This window comes from Perognathus longimembris, chromosome 9, assembly GCF_023159225.1.
Source record: "Perognathus longimembris pacificus isolate PPM17 chromosome 9, ASM2315922v1, whole genome shotgun sequence".
In the NCBI taxonomy this organism is placed as follows: Eukaryota; Metazoa; Chordata; class Mammalia; order Rodentia; family Heteromyidae; genus Perognathus; species Perognathus longimembris.
The window spans coordinates 7,307,647-7,322,195 of NC_063169.1; the positions used below are offsets into that span (position 1 = coordinate 7,307,647).

The window sequence follows — 14,549 nt, forward strand, 5'->3', positions numbered from 1 at the left end:
ACAAATTTATATGCTAGTTTTTGTACAAACAATATTTACACATAAAGATTGGGTTAGGCCGATGTGTTTTAGTAGTTTCTTATTTAACTGGGAGCAATTGATTAGTTAATAATTCAAAAAGCTCACTCGTCAAAACTTTATGTGAAGCCAGGAGTTGGTGGCTCATGCCTATAATTCAGCATCTCAGGAGGCTGAGGTCTAGTTCAAGGGCAGCCAAAAGCTGGGCAGGGGCTGTGGCACAAGTGGTAGGGTTCCAGCTAAATGAGCAAACTGAGCCAGTACAAGACCTTGAGTTTAAACCTTTATATCATCGGGGGAGGGGGGGAGGAATCACCTATTCGAGAAAGTCAGGGAAACATTGAATTGATTAGGATCCCATTAAACCCAAGATCTAACTAGATGAATGTGACAATGTATGTGTGCAATGCAAGTATGACAACAATTTTTTATCTGTCGTTTGTAAGGGGATTTTGTGTGGTTGCACACACAAACGTGCACCCATCCGGGTTAATACAGAGAAGCGAATCTGTTCCTTGGTTTCAAGGTCACTTTGAACTTGGGAAAGGACCCTCCATGCCTTTGCAGCGCTCAGTAATTGAGCTCCTGCAGCTGACCCGTGAAATAATGGCTCTGACCAATCATGTGGTCTGAAGAAATGCCAAAAACACACGTTATCCATCCCAGTGGCCTTTAAAATACTTCTGCGGCCTTCGGTGTAGATTTATGGCATGAACCGAAAGGTCAGCCCTGATTCTTGCAGCCAGAGCTATAGCTCAAGGATAAGGTATAATCTTGTTTCTGTTTTTGCATACAAAAAGGCATTCTGTTTATAAACACAATCGTAAGCACTGGTAACCATACAATGTATCGCTTTTCCCCCACTTCTCTCATATCTCCCTTCCTTTGTTTTATGACCTCCTCCTGATTGTGTGATTTAAAGATTTTGTTTGTTTGTGTTTGTAGTTTATTTTAGAGAGACAGTGTCTTACTATGCAGTCCTTACTAGCCTCACCCTGTCCCTCTTCCTGTTTCAGCCTCCTGAGTGTTGGAATTACAGGCCACTACCACATCACCCAACCCAAGTGCTGCTTAGGTTTTGTTCTTGCTAAAAAAAATAAAAAAAAAATACATTGTGTAAACAAGTAGAAATGGCCTTCAGAACTGGAACTTGAACTTGGTTAAAGTATACATGGCCTTTTGTCCTACTACTGTACATTATACTGGTATTTCATAGACCTTCATAAAGATGGCTATTTTTCAAAGAAAGGACAAGTCATCTCTCTTCCTGATTGCGTGATTTTTAAAACCACACACACACACACACACACATACACACACACACACACACACACACACACACCCCAGTCCATTAACATTGGACCATTGACATTCCTTTCCAAATGATATAACGAAAACATGTTATGAAGAAAATATTCCATTCATAGTCCTTCTTGAAGCCCATCTGCCTTCCCTGTGCTGGCACTCAATTTCCAAACTAAATTTTAGAACTAAAATATGTATGTCTGTTTTATTTTTTCACTCTTTCACACAGGCCATGTTTTAAGTGACACATTCCTGGTGAGCCTGACAAGAGGTTGATTCTTCCCTGGGGATGTGTGAGTGGGTGGGCCCTGAAGAGGCTGCACCAATCACAGCTTTCAGTGGGATATGTGCTTGGGTAGGCCCTCAAGAGGCTGCACCAATCACAGCTTTCAGTGGGATGTGTGACTGGGTGGGCCCTCAAGAGGCTGCACCAATCACAGCTTTAAGTGGGATGTGTGAGTGGGTGGGCCCTCAGGAGGCCGCACCAATCACAGCTTTCAGTGGGATGTGTGCCTGGGTGGGCCCTCAAGAGGCTGCGCCAATCACACCTTTCAGTGGAATGTGTGCTTGGGTGGGCCCTCTAGAGGCTGCGCCAATCACAGCTTTCAGTGGGATGTGTGAGTGGGTGGGCCTTTAAGGGGCTGCACCAATCACGGCATTCAATGGGATGTGTTCTCTGTGTTCGCAGCTCAAACTCCATCGAGGTACAGCTGTCGGCCATCTTTAAGGGAGACCGAGCAAAACGCCCTGCCGGTGATCTCCTGTCTGTCGAGTCCAACAAAATTGAACCTGAGGGAGCCCACCAAGGCACCGTGGAGGACAAGCGACCAGAAATCCACCTCCCATCTGGAGACCTCAAGAAACTCCTCAGCAGAATAGTGGAAGACCAGGCGTTGGGCACGGGGGCAGTGCAGATCTCTGACGGTCAGTGGCCGTGTCACGATTCTCCGCTTCGCCTCGGCCCCCAGGAGCTAGGATACGAATGTCTCGGGAAAATTGTCATGTTTAAGTGAGGCCCTATACATCCAGTCATGGCTATGACAGGCAGGCCACGCGTGGCAGTATTTCTGTCCCGTTTTCTGTCCTGCCTCACTCCCCTACACCCACTTTAAAAAGCCTTTGGTGACTTATTTCCTACCAAGGACAGCGCCTAGAAAATCCATGTTTCAGCCCTGTCCAGGTCATCCGCAGCGGCCCCTGGAGTCCTGCGGAGAAAACACCTGCAGAGAGAGAGAGCCCCTAGATAATGCCATTCCCTTGCCACAAACGAAACTGATTCTCTGATCTAATAAGTTGGTCAGATCCCAGCAGGAAACAGATGTTGCATTGAGATCTGGATCATCTGAAGAGCATTTGACAAAGGAACTGTTCCCAAGAGCTCGCCCGTACTCAAAGGAAGGAGGCAGCGTCCTAGGGCTAGAAGCAGCAAGGTCTCCCCACCCTCTGCAGGTCTGCAGCGTCTCTTAATGATTCTGAGCCATTGCAGACAGGAGGTAGGAACCATTGACACAGTTACATAAGTCAGTCTCCGGGGGAGAGAGGAACAGCCAAAAGAGAATGTCCTAAAGAGGTCATTAAGGCAATCAGACACCCTCTGAAGCCTCAGAGGGTGCCTAAAGAGAGAGGAGGCTGGAATTCACCAGCTTCCCTGCAGACAGTGGTGTAGCTGGGCAGGGAAATAGGCATGGACAGGCTGGTCCCACAGCACACAGCATGAATCTATGGTTGTTTGCCCATCCTGCTTCTCTGGTTTAGCTGTGCAAACTCTTCACCTTGTGAAGCCTCACGCAGGGCTCTGGGACCAGGCGAAGGGCAGGAAGTTCACATTCAGCCCAAAGATCATTGCATTCATTGATTGACGTTTTCTCTTGGTTGAGTCTTTAAGGGGAAGGAGGGTCCTGAGAATCAGAATTTAGAATGGAGCAGATTCCACAACTGGTCCTTCAGTACAGGATTTATGCTAGCCATTTCTTGTTCTGTTGGCTCAGTCGGGTTTTGGGTGGGAGTGGGGGTGGGGGAGGAGTGCTGGTTCTAGGTGCTCTCCCAGAGTGGGCTGGCCCTGGCTGGGTCTCTACCACTTGAGCCACAGCTTCGCTTCTGGCTTTTTTGAGTACTTCATTGGAGATAAAAGCCTCATGGACTTTCCTGCTCGGGTTGGCTTTCAATTACAATCCTCAAATCTCAGACTCCTGAGTATCTAGGATTATAGGTTTGAGTCACCAGTACATCTGTAACTTAGTTATATTTTTGTCCTTCCCACTGGCCTTACTCATCAGCCTCATAGCTTGGCACAAATATGCAGAAGTAAAGTGAACACCTGCAAGTCTACCTTCACAACTATTGTGTGTGTGTGTATGTGTGTGTGTGTGTGTTAGTAATGGGGTTGAAACTACAGGCCTCACACTCTCCCTTGTCTTTTGTGTTCATGGTTGGTGCTCTACTTGAACCACACCTCCAGTCCAGCTTTTTTGATGGTTAATTAGAGATGAAGCCTTGTGGATTTTCTTGCCCGGGCTGCCTTTACCCACAACCCTAAGACACCAGCCTCTTGAGTAGCTATGTATCCATTGTGTGCACATTCAGAAATACAGGTTGATGTGAGGCACGAATACATTATGTCGTCAAATCAGTCATTTGCATGCCATACATTTATCCTTTCTCTGGGATGAGAGCACTCAGGAATCTCTCTAGCGATCTTGCCTTATCTTTAGCCGTCCCACTGAGCAACAGGAGACAGCTCATTTCTCCCCTCTGTTCACACACATCCTCGCACTCACTGACCAACGTCCCCCTGCCTCCCTCCCCTTCCTGGCAATTCTTATCACATTCACCTACAAATGTGACCTTTGTGTCTGTCCTTCAATGCATCACCTAGATTAATAACCACTGGTAGGTTTGTGTGGCCCCAATTTCTTAATGATTACCCGCGATATTCTTTAAAAATTGGCTAACCTTGAGTATTTTATTGCCCCAATCATAAAAAAAACAACACCCAAACCTTGTGTGTTTTTCCCCACAGAAGTTGCCGGGTTGTCTCCCGTCCCTGAACGTGAGGCCCAGTCAGGACTACCTACACCTCCTGCCAGTGTCGCCCAGGTAGGTGAATTTATTGTCCTTCTTTTGCTCAAATAGGAGCAGTGCCTCAAAACTCTCCAACAACAACACAAATCAGGTTACTGACTAAATAGAGGGGAAAAAATCTCTTTGACAATGCCAATTATAATTCTTTTTTGTTTTTGCAAAATATACATAGCTAACCCACTTCCAGTAACAGTACTAATAAAATGAAATTTATATCCATTTCAGATATCCTACAGTTCAAAGATTCCTCAAAATTCAATCTTTGTTTCAATTACAATGAGGTTGTGCCCCATTTTTGATTAAAGAAACACATTCTATGAACTCAGAAAAATAAACCAGGACATAATTTTAAATTTGACTCATATTACTTTTTACTTTAATTTTGACTTTCTTCCAAATGTATACACATACCTTCAGTATTATACAGATACAGAAAATATTTGAAGACTTACCTTGTAAATTTATTTTTAATTCTTAAGATTGGAACTCCATATTTATTTATGGGATGTGGAAAATGCAAATTAATGACTTAGCAAGTAAAAGTGATACATTCAGTAGTCACTTTTACATTTTTTTAACTTCTTTTTGAAAACCCTAAAAGTAGAGTGGTTATAGTTACACACGTCAGGCAAAGAGGACATTTCCTTTTGTACAATGTCACCCTTTCCATTGCTCCTTCCCAGTTTTTCCCTCGCAATTTTATATTTCATTGAAAGCTATGTTCATTAAATGTCTACCCAAAGTGATCACCTTAGTGTACAGGAATGGAAGTGTGGACTAAGCTGTGTCCCCTCTTGAAATGAAAGAACTCAAAAGCTGAACTGTGACTGACTCGTTTCCAAGTATTTCAAGGGTCTCGTCAGACAAATCAGTTAAGCTAGAAGCAGGGACCACGTGGCACTACCTATCGTCCCTTAAGACAGACTTTTTGCATCAGAGCCTTTCTCTACACCAAAAATTCATAACTACAAAATGATATGTTGAGATGTAAATGACACTATTAAAGGACACAAAAAATAAACCTTCTCAATTAAAAGAAGGTCTCTCTCAACACCTGTCTTTCTAACTTCTACTATCTCCAGGATGCAACTTTGAGTCCCACGCTTCCTCTTGGTGACCCCAGGCTCAAGCCGGTGGACACGGAAGGACCTGGCCTGCCCGGTGAGTCTGTTCTGCCTTCGTGTGACATTTCTGGCCAGGGGCTCTTGCTGACCACTCTCTTCTTTACTTGGCTTCCACAAAAGAACTCCTAGATCCATCTTGTATTTTGTGATTACTCTTCCTCGATCACTTGTATTTAAAGCTTGTTTTAGATTTTTTTAATGTGTTCACTAAAGCCTTACTTTAGTTTTTTTTAATTGTGGAATGTTATATACATGTATGTAACATCATTAGGTGTCATTTCAAAGAATCATAACAAAACTGAGCACCAGTGGCTTACACCTATAAATCCTAGCTACTCAGGACACTGAGATCTGAGGAACATGGTTCAAAGCCAGTCTAGGCAGGAAAGTCTGTGAGACTCTGATCTCCAATTAACCACCAAAAAAAGCCATATACGGAGTCATGGCTCAAAGTCATCGAGCAAAAGAGCTTAGGGCCAGCTCCTAGGCCCTGAGTTCAAGCCCAACAACTGATGAAAAAGAATCAAAAGAGAAGACAAAACTAAGATGACTCTTGGTGAGATTGAAAGATCTAGATAATAATAGTGGATGCACAATTTTATGCACTAAAACACATTAAATTGTTGCCTTTAAGTGGTTGATTTTATGCTGAATAAGTTTTACCTCAATAATTGTTGTAGGGAATCAGAGGGCTGTAGAGGAAATTGTGTTCAAGAGAGACATGGTTCCAATTTAGCTCTGAGCTTCTGGACTGGCTTTATAGAAAGGAAAATACAATCATCAATGATGAAATGTAGATCTGCGTGCTTCTACCGTGGAAATTGCTTCAGAGAAAACTTGTTCTACCCAGTCCTCCTCAGGAGATGGTCTGGGTGATGAGGAATTGGGTCCTGTCTGGCTCCTCCCCCACAGTGGATCAAACCTGTGTCCCGGGTTCCCTCGTGGTTCTTACTGGAGACAGGGAACAGATGCCAAGGCTCACATGGCTCTCAGGAGCTCTGCCTGCCCCGTCCAAGGGCTGCTTTTAGAATAATTAGAATAACTAGAGGAGTGGTTTCATTGTGTAACTTTGGACCAATGCTGTCCAAGTAAAAAATTCTATCTCTCAACTGAGCTTTTGGTTAGTGTTCAGGAAGAAGATATATATTTGGTAACATAGGCGAAGAATGCAACTAGTCTGTGTTGGTAATTAAGGGCAGATCCATATGCCTCCTTGATCAGTGCAGATGGGGATAGGAATGGCATATCTTAATGAAAAAGAAATGGAAGTTCCTAAGAGAAAGCTATGGCATTAGTACATAGGAAAAACCAAAGAGAATAATATTCTGGGCCTGTCTATGACTTCCTTCCTGCAAATCAGTTCTGGCTCTCTCCCCTGCAGTCAAATGAAACACTGGGCTCCAAAACTCTGCACCAGGATATTACTAAGATAAATTTAGCCTAGAAAAATCTCTAAGGTTAGTGTCACCAAACGCCTACCAGGCCATTAAAGTTTCAGGAACGCGCTTATAGAAATTTTTCAGTTTAAGCAGTTTAATTTAGTAGTTAATTCTCTGAGATAAAGGACTTGCAAAATATGCCTCTAGAAAGCCAAGTGCACTGGCATGTTGAATAGAATTATGAAGTCCTCTATTAGGAATATTTTTAGAGCAATTGATCCCACATTGTTCTTTCTTGCACAACTCATTATATTAAGATCACCTGTGTTTCATAAAAATGAGTTAAAAACCCATAGAAAGGAACTCTCAACATTCTGTCCTCCACACGAGGTGCATCAAAGTCAATCAAAAAGAGTATTAAATCATTGGGGCAAGAATTCCATGTGGCTTGGTTTGCTGTTGGTGTGTGTTGGGTGAGTTATATCTTTAGTTTTCTTCTCAAACAGAAAAAGATTGTCTGACCTATCAGAAGCAGCTCTTCAGTATCTCCCTCCCAAATTACACATCTCTAATTTATGAAAACATAATCCAAGTCTTTTCATAGCCTGCCATATTAGCCAGGTTCTAGTTTGTCATGCCTGTATAGCTTCTGAGGATCCAAGTTCGAAGCTAGCCTGGGGCAGGAAAGTGTTGGAGACTCTCCTCTCCAATTAACCATCAAAAAACAAGAAGTAGAAGTGGGGGTCAAGTGGTAGAGTGTCAATCTTGAGCAAAAAACATCCAAGGAACAGTGCCCAAGCCCTGAGTTCAAGCCCACTACTAGGAAAGAAACAAAGCAAGAGAGGAAGGAGGGAAGGAAGGAAGGAAGGAAGGAAGGAAGGAAGGAAGGAAGGAAGGAAGGAAGGAAGGAAGGAAGGAAGGAAGGAAGGAAGGGAAAACGTGCCATATTGTAAGTGAAGTGGTAAACTGTAGACAGAGCTATCCCACTATTGTTCTTTTTTTCCTCTTTTATTCCCTAAGTAATATGTTGATTTTCCGATTTTTCTCCATTTCCAGTTTTTCTCCATCCCTTCTGTCTTTGACTTCATCAGAAGAAATCAGTGAGATGAGCTAAGTTGAGTGAACTCAAAATATAACCCAGATATTAAGTGAGGTCATCCATTGGCTATCAGTACTGGTGGAGGTCAGGTAGATAGTAGATAGTATCTGCTTGATACTGACACGTAGGGGATGAATGTGTGGATGAGAGGAGAGAACAAACAGAAGTGAATCCTTCTGCCTCCATGAATATCAGTGCTCATGAGAAGAATCTTCTGTAAGAAACTCGAGGTTCAACCAATAGTCGAGAACTAGCATTCAGCTAGAAATTCTGCTCACGCCATAGACCATTACCACAATGTGTCAGTCACTGTCATCCTTTTTCCCTTTTGCAAATTATCATCCCTTCCCACCCGTAATGCCTTTCCATCTTTCCAGCATGAGGCTCCCCCAGCCCAGGCTTTTGGGTCCAGCTCATGCGCATCCTGTCTGTTTCAGCCTCCTCCCCAAGCCATTCCTTGGCGCAGACCCTTGCGTCATGAATATCCTCTCTTCTCTCATCCCACTGGGGAAAATAATCATATAGACTGCCATGCAGCACTTGCCACACAGTACTGAAATGATCCCCCAGTGCGACTGGCCTCTCTCCCAGACTGAATACTTCAGGTGCAATCATGTTTTTGTATTCCAGTCCTGTGCTAAGCCGAGTCTGGTACCTGATTATGATTTCATAACTCTTTGTCTCCTCACTGGACTGATGGATGTCATCGGTCTCTGGCAAGTTATGCCTGGAGGCTCTGCTCCTTCCGGAGCAGTCATCCATCCCACTTGGGGAAAATCCCCCTTTTTTTTTTTTTTTAAGCAAATGTTTTCCTTCATTTGTCCTAAGAGAGCGCAGTGTTCCCCATGGCTCACACCTAGAGTCACAGCTACCTAGGAGGCTGAAATCTGAGGATGGAGGTTTGAAGCCAGCCTGGGTAAGAAAGTCTCTAAGAGTCTCATCTCCACCAGCAAAAGTCCACAAGCAACATGGTGGCTCACGTTGTAGAGCACCAGCCTCGAGCAAACACAAAAAGGGAAGAAAAAGGCTCAGGACAGCACCCAGTCCTGAGCTCAAGGCCCAGGAACTGGCCCACAAAATGAAGAGAGGATGAATGGAGATTCTCCCATCTGTCCAATGTGGACCTCTTGGATTGAACCTAGGAGGGGTGCACACCCCACGCAGTCCTTGGGGCTCTCAGGGTTGGGGGGCATTTCCTGAGCACACTCCTGCTCTGACACGCTCCTTCCCTGCGCTTGGCTCCTCTTCCCCACCGTGGGGGCCCCGAGTCTGGATTTCCACCCTTGCTCTCCCCACCTTTCCTCCGGACGGCTGCGGGCCAGGGGGACTTCCCAGCAGGCCAGCTGACAAAGGGGAAGAGGGAAGCTCTTCCCCTGCCCCTCACCCCCACCCCCCGACTCTCCGCTGGCCCCCCGGGGGGGGTCACCTCCTGCCACCCCAGACTTCTAAACCCCTCCTTCCCTGCGATCTCTCCTCAGGGCCATGCCCCCCCCCTCGGGCTGGCCTTGCTCAGGGGTGGCGGCTGCCCAGCTTCCCAGTGTTTGACTGAATACTGATCACGTACCTGAGGTAACCCCACTAAATCCACAGGAGGAACGAATCTGCGGGACTGTAATAAGAAACTGCATCTTCCTCTTCCCCCGTGAACTCACACACACACACACACACACACACACACACACACACACATGCACACGTGCACGATGCATTGTCTGGAAGTCTCAGCAGCTCCCTGTCACCCTGATGCCCTCCCTCTGCCTTCCTCCTCCCGGGAGGCTTTGAGCACGGAGACGCCAGAAGCCTTGACCTTAGACCATGGCGGACCCGGGGCTCGTCACCCCCCTCTGCTAGTCCTGTCTCCCCGGAAGCTGTGCGTTCCCCCACTCCTACCCCAGCGCCTTAGCCGTGCTTGTTACACACCAGAAACAGTACAGTGCGATGCACTTGCACCCCAAGACCCTCCTGCAAACGCATCCTGAAGAGAGGGTGCACCCGAGGGGTGCGTATGGGAGATCCGACCCTCAGAAACCCAGTGAGGGGATCAGGACGTGCGGAGGAAAAGAGAAGAGAACGGGAACGGGCAGCGCGGTGAGCTCTAGGTCTGCCTGGGCGATAGAGAGAGACGCCTTGTCAGGGAAGGAGGGAGGAAGGGAGGGAGGGAGGGACCCCTGTGTGGGGCTCGAACTCTGGGCCTGGGCGCCGTCCCTGAGCTCTTTTGCTCAAGGCCACAGCTCTGCTTCCAGTTTTCTGGTGGTTATGTGGAGAGTAGAGTCTCACTGAGTTTCTTGCCCAGTCTGGCTTTGAACCCTGGTCCTTGGGTCTCCACCTCCTGAGTCGCTAGGACGACAGACGTGAGCCGCCAGCAGCTGGCAGTTCGTCCAGCTTCGTCCTGTTGGATGTTGGTTTGTGTCATCCCATTTGGGGAGTCAGGGCTACTTTTCACTTTGGGTGTAGCAGCTGCACTCTTTCCCCGGGAACCGTGTCTCCCTAATGCTGCACTCACGGGCATACAAAAGCCACCTACCTGGCCAGACTAGAGGCAGACGCTACCGGTCCATGTCCCCTGCACACAGCCATCCCCAGCTCTGCAGCCTCCTTGCAAATGGCCGGAGGCGGCTCCCCCCTCCCTTCCCTTTCTACGCTGAGGCTAGGCCACAATTAGGGTCGACCGTGGAGCTCCCTGCCTGGATCACTGCTTTGTGGTAAACAGCTCTGATGACAAGGAGAAAGGCTCTGCGTGAATAAACCCTCAAATGCGTTTCGAGATTAAGCCATTAGGGCAATTTTAACAGAAGCCTTAAAAACATATTATTCAGTGGTTGCATGTAGAACATTTTCAGAGGGAAAAGAAAGGGGACTGTGAAACTGAAGGAAGAAAGATTAAGAGGACATTGGGGAGGGGCAGGCACGCTGGAGCTAATAGGCCACTGTGGTTAACCACTGAATGTTTGCACCTGCCAGTGTTTTTAACTTTGAATCCTGAAGGTGATGCGTGCGTTCGGAGGCAGAGCCTGCAGGGGAAATGAGGCAATGGGCAGCACATTCGTAGTAAGTAACACAAGCGATGCCGGGTGCAGCTGCTCACGCCTGGAATCCTAGCTACTCAGGAGGCTGAGATCCGAGGGTCAGAGTTCAAAGCCAGCCCTGGCAGGATCGGCTGTGAGACTCTTATCTCCAATTAACCAGCAAAAAGCTGGAATGGGACTGTGGGCCAAGTGGCAGAATACCAGCCTTGAGTGAAAAAGCTAAGGATCAGCACCCAAGCCCTGAGTTCAAGCAGGCCAGAGGCATGGCTCAAGTGGTAAAGCACCGGGTAATCATGTGACTGAGCTCAAACTCCAGGACTGCTGCTTGTGAGTGCACACACGCACACACAGGCGCGCGCACACACACACACGTAATTTTGAGAATTTTTTCCTGATTGTCATTATATATTTTAGCAGTCTCCTTTATGAAATAACTTGATCCCATTCTATCTCGCCTTCTGCTGGCTGTCCTCTGGCTTGGTTTGCTTTGCAAAACAAGTTGGAAGTCTGCAGCCCCCTCCCGTAAACGAATGTCTTTCTCCATCCCTGAAGACTCTCAGCTCCTCTCCTCCTTTCTTTTTCTCTTTGTGTGCGTCATGGGCTGGGCAAGATATTCTATTTGACATTGGAGGCATATTTTTTTTCCCTAGCAGTATTCCTGTAATGGTGTCTTTCAGCCTTCATTCTGAAGAAGTCCTTTTCTTGATAAGAACAAGTTGTATTACAAGCATCTTCCTCCTGTATTCTAAGGCCATTTTCCTAATTTCCAACTTTCCCTGCAAACTCGTGATCTGCAATAAGATCTCTTTATCCAGAGCGCTATCTCTATCTGAGCCTTCAGTAACCTCACCACCAATTCAGGACCAATTTGTACAGGATTTGACAGACCTCTTTTTCCCCTCAGACTATATTATAATAATCGTGATGCCGCTCGCTGCACAGTGGGGGATTCTTCTCTGGCGCTCTGTAGAATCTTCCTGGCGTGGATTTGCGCTGCCAGTGGCGGCTGTCTCTCTCCCTCTATCTCAATACTCCATGTGCGGCTGTCCAGGCGGAGCCAGGGCCAGGACCAGGGTGCTGGGGGGGGGGGGGGGGGCCAACTCTAGGCTTGGGGACAAAAGTTCAAGGACAGTCTGAAATCCAGTACTTGATACAACACTGAAGTGCCGCGTTTCAAAGCATCAGAACAGCAGCGTCAGTGTGCGAACTTACAAGAGAAAAGTGTCAGCCACAGGGCTGGTGGCTCACGCCTGTAGTTTTAATTACTCAAAAGGCTGAGATCTGAGGACGGAGGTTCCAAGCCAGCCAGGACGGACAAACCTGAGAGACTCGTCCTCAAGAGACCACCAAAAAGCCTAAAGTCTGAGTTCAAATCCCTGCACGAGAACCAAAAATATATAACAAGAAAAAAAAGTCAGGAAAACATGATTTTAAATGAGAAATGTATTCGTTTTTTAAGTATTACCAAAGTTTAAATACTTTGCAGCAAGGTTCTAGAATTAGCTTTCTATTTTCTCTTCTCCTAATGACTCAAACACTCTATTTAAGACTAAATTCTGATCTCACCCCACCTGGAAATGCTGGCATACCCCTGAATTAAGAGGTGACCCCGCCTCTCCCTGCCCCCTCGCCCATCCCAGCTGGGCGGGCTGGCTCCTGGCTTTTCCCGAGCCCCTTTTGGTGTTCCTTCCTTAGCCAGTCCAAAATCCCTTCAAGCCCCCAATTGCCATTTTCCTAAGTAAAAACAGTCCCATGTCACCCACGTCAGCGGCTCAAGCGGTTATTCATAAGAGAGAAGTGAGGCTACAGAATGTGGTACTCCCGTGGTGAAGGAGTGAAGGCAAAGAGGGAAAAGAGTTACTCTTAGATTAAAAAGACCACTTGGGCACTGGTGGCTCATGCCTGTAATCCTAACTACTCAGGAGGCTGAGATCTGAGGATCATGGTTCAAAGCCAGCCTAGGCAGGAAAGTCCATGAAACTGTTAACTCCAATTGGCCACCAAAAGGCCACAAGTGGAGCTGTGGATCACAATGGTAAAGCACAAGCCCTGAATGAAAAAGCTAAAAGACGGTGCCCACGCCTGAGTTCAAGTCCCAGTACCAACACACACACACACACACACACACACACACACACACACACGATTTCCCTACCCATCAGCAGAAGAGCCAAAGATAGGAGAGAGTATTTCCTGAGTCCAGGCCAGCTCACCTGCAGGGAGTTGGTTACTGTAACCCCTGTCCAGTAGGAGGAATCACAAGGGAGACAAGGTCATGGCCACAGACATCACTTGGCACAAAGAGGGACGGAAAAAGAAATGGTCTGCCTCTTCTGCTCAGTGCCTCCATGTGGGCCAGACCCAAGCAGGAAGCTTCTCAGCTAACCTAAAGGGCCCGCACCCCACAGGTCCCCCAAAGCAGGGTGGGGCTGAGGAAGGGGAAGGGCTGGCTCTGAAGATCCACCACCAGATCAGAGCCCCAACAGGGGCCCCACCACCAGATCAGAGCCCCAACATTTAGAGCCCATCAGCGACCAGACAGTGTGGCCCTGTGGTTACGTCACGGGACTCTGCTCAGTCGGCATCAGTGGTGAGCTCTTGCCATCCAGTCACCTCATCTCCAGGATGGCGGGGGCCATAAACACTTAAGGTCATCACCCTCCAAAACTGCCCCCTTAGTAAATGTGCTTCCCTGAAAGACAAGGCTCTCTCCTTCCGAATGAAGGAATTTAAAGGAAGGACAAAATTTGCTTACTTCCAGCAGAACACTTCTCCTAGGTATCCAAATCTATCGTTTTCAATAGAGTAATAAATGGCATAATCACTTGGGATAGTTCCCATTTAGCCCTGATGCCTTCATGCGCTTATCCATTCTAACTGCCTTTGAATCAAAGCAATTTCACTCGTCTATACCAGCCCCTGTCCATTCCCTTGCTTTCCTCTGTCCCAGAAGGGAGGAAGAAAGGGAAGGAGAGAGGGAAGGAGGGCGGGAGGGAGGGAGAGAAGGAGGGAGGAAAAGAAGGGGGGATTCAATGTAGGTATGGGTGATGTGTATGTGTGTGATTATAATGATGTCATAGGATTTCAATTTGTGAATATTCCCAGCTTTTTTGTGGGGTGGAGGCGGGTAGTGGGTGTTATTAAAGTCCTTGGTTTATGCAGTCCTAATGCAAAATGCAAACCCCCTCAACCTAATAATTTCTCTTCAAACCATAGTTAAAACACTAAAAGAAAAAGGCTGTTTGCTCAGAAAGCTAGGCATCATTAGGACATTCTTCACTGCAGGTGAGAGCTTGTTTCCATCCATCTTCTTTATTCAGATAACAAATAACAAGCTTGCTTAAAGCATCTGGCGTTTCTCGTTTGCGCGTGGGTGCGTGCTGGTATTGGGACAGGCCCCACACTCTCGATTTTCCCACTCAAGGCTGGAACTCTGCCACTTGAGCCACACCTCTACTTCTGGCTTCTCGCTGGTTAATTGGAGAGGAGTCTCCCTGTCTTTCTGACCGTGCCAGTG

General features: G+C 46.9%; 1 protein-coding gene across 1 annotated transcript in view; it reads left to right on the forward strand.

Moving 5' to 3' along the window:
* Window positions 1–14,549, forward strand: part of Impg1 (interphotoreceptor matrix proteoglycan 1) — an 81,160-nt gene that overhangs the window by 35,041 nt on the left and 31,570 nt on the right. The window contains exon 10 of the mRNA XM_048354489.1: window positions 2,012–2,247. Within this exon, the coding sequence (XP_048210446.1) occupies window positions 2,012–2,247 (236 nt within the window). The remainder of the gene's footprint in view (window positions 1–2,011; window positions 2,248–14,549) is intronic.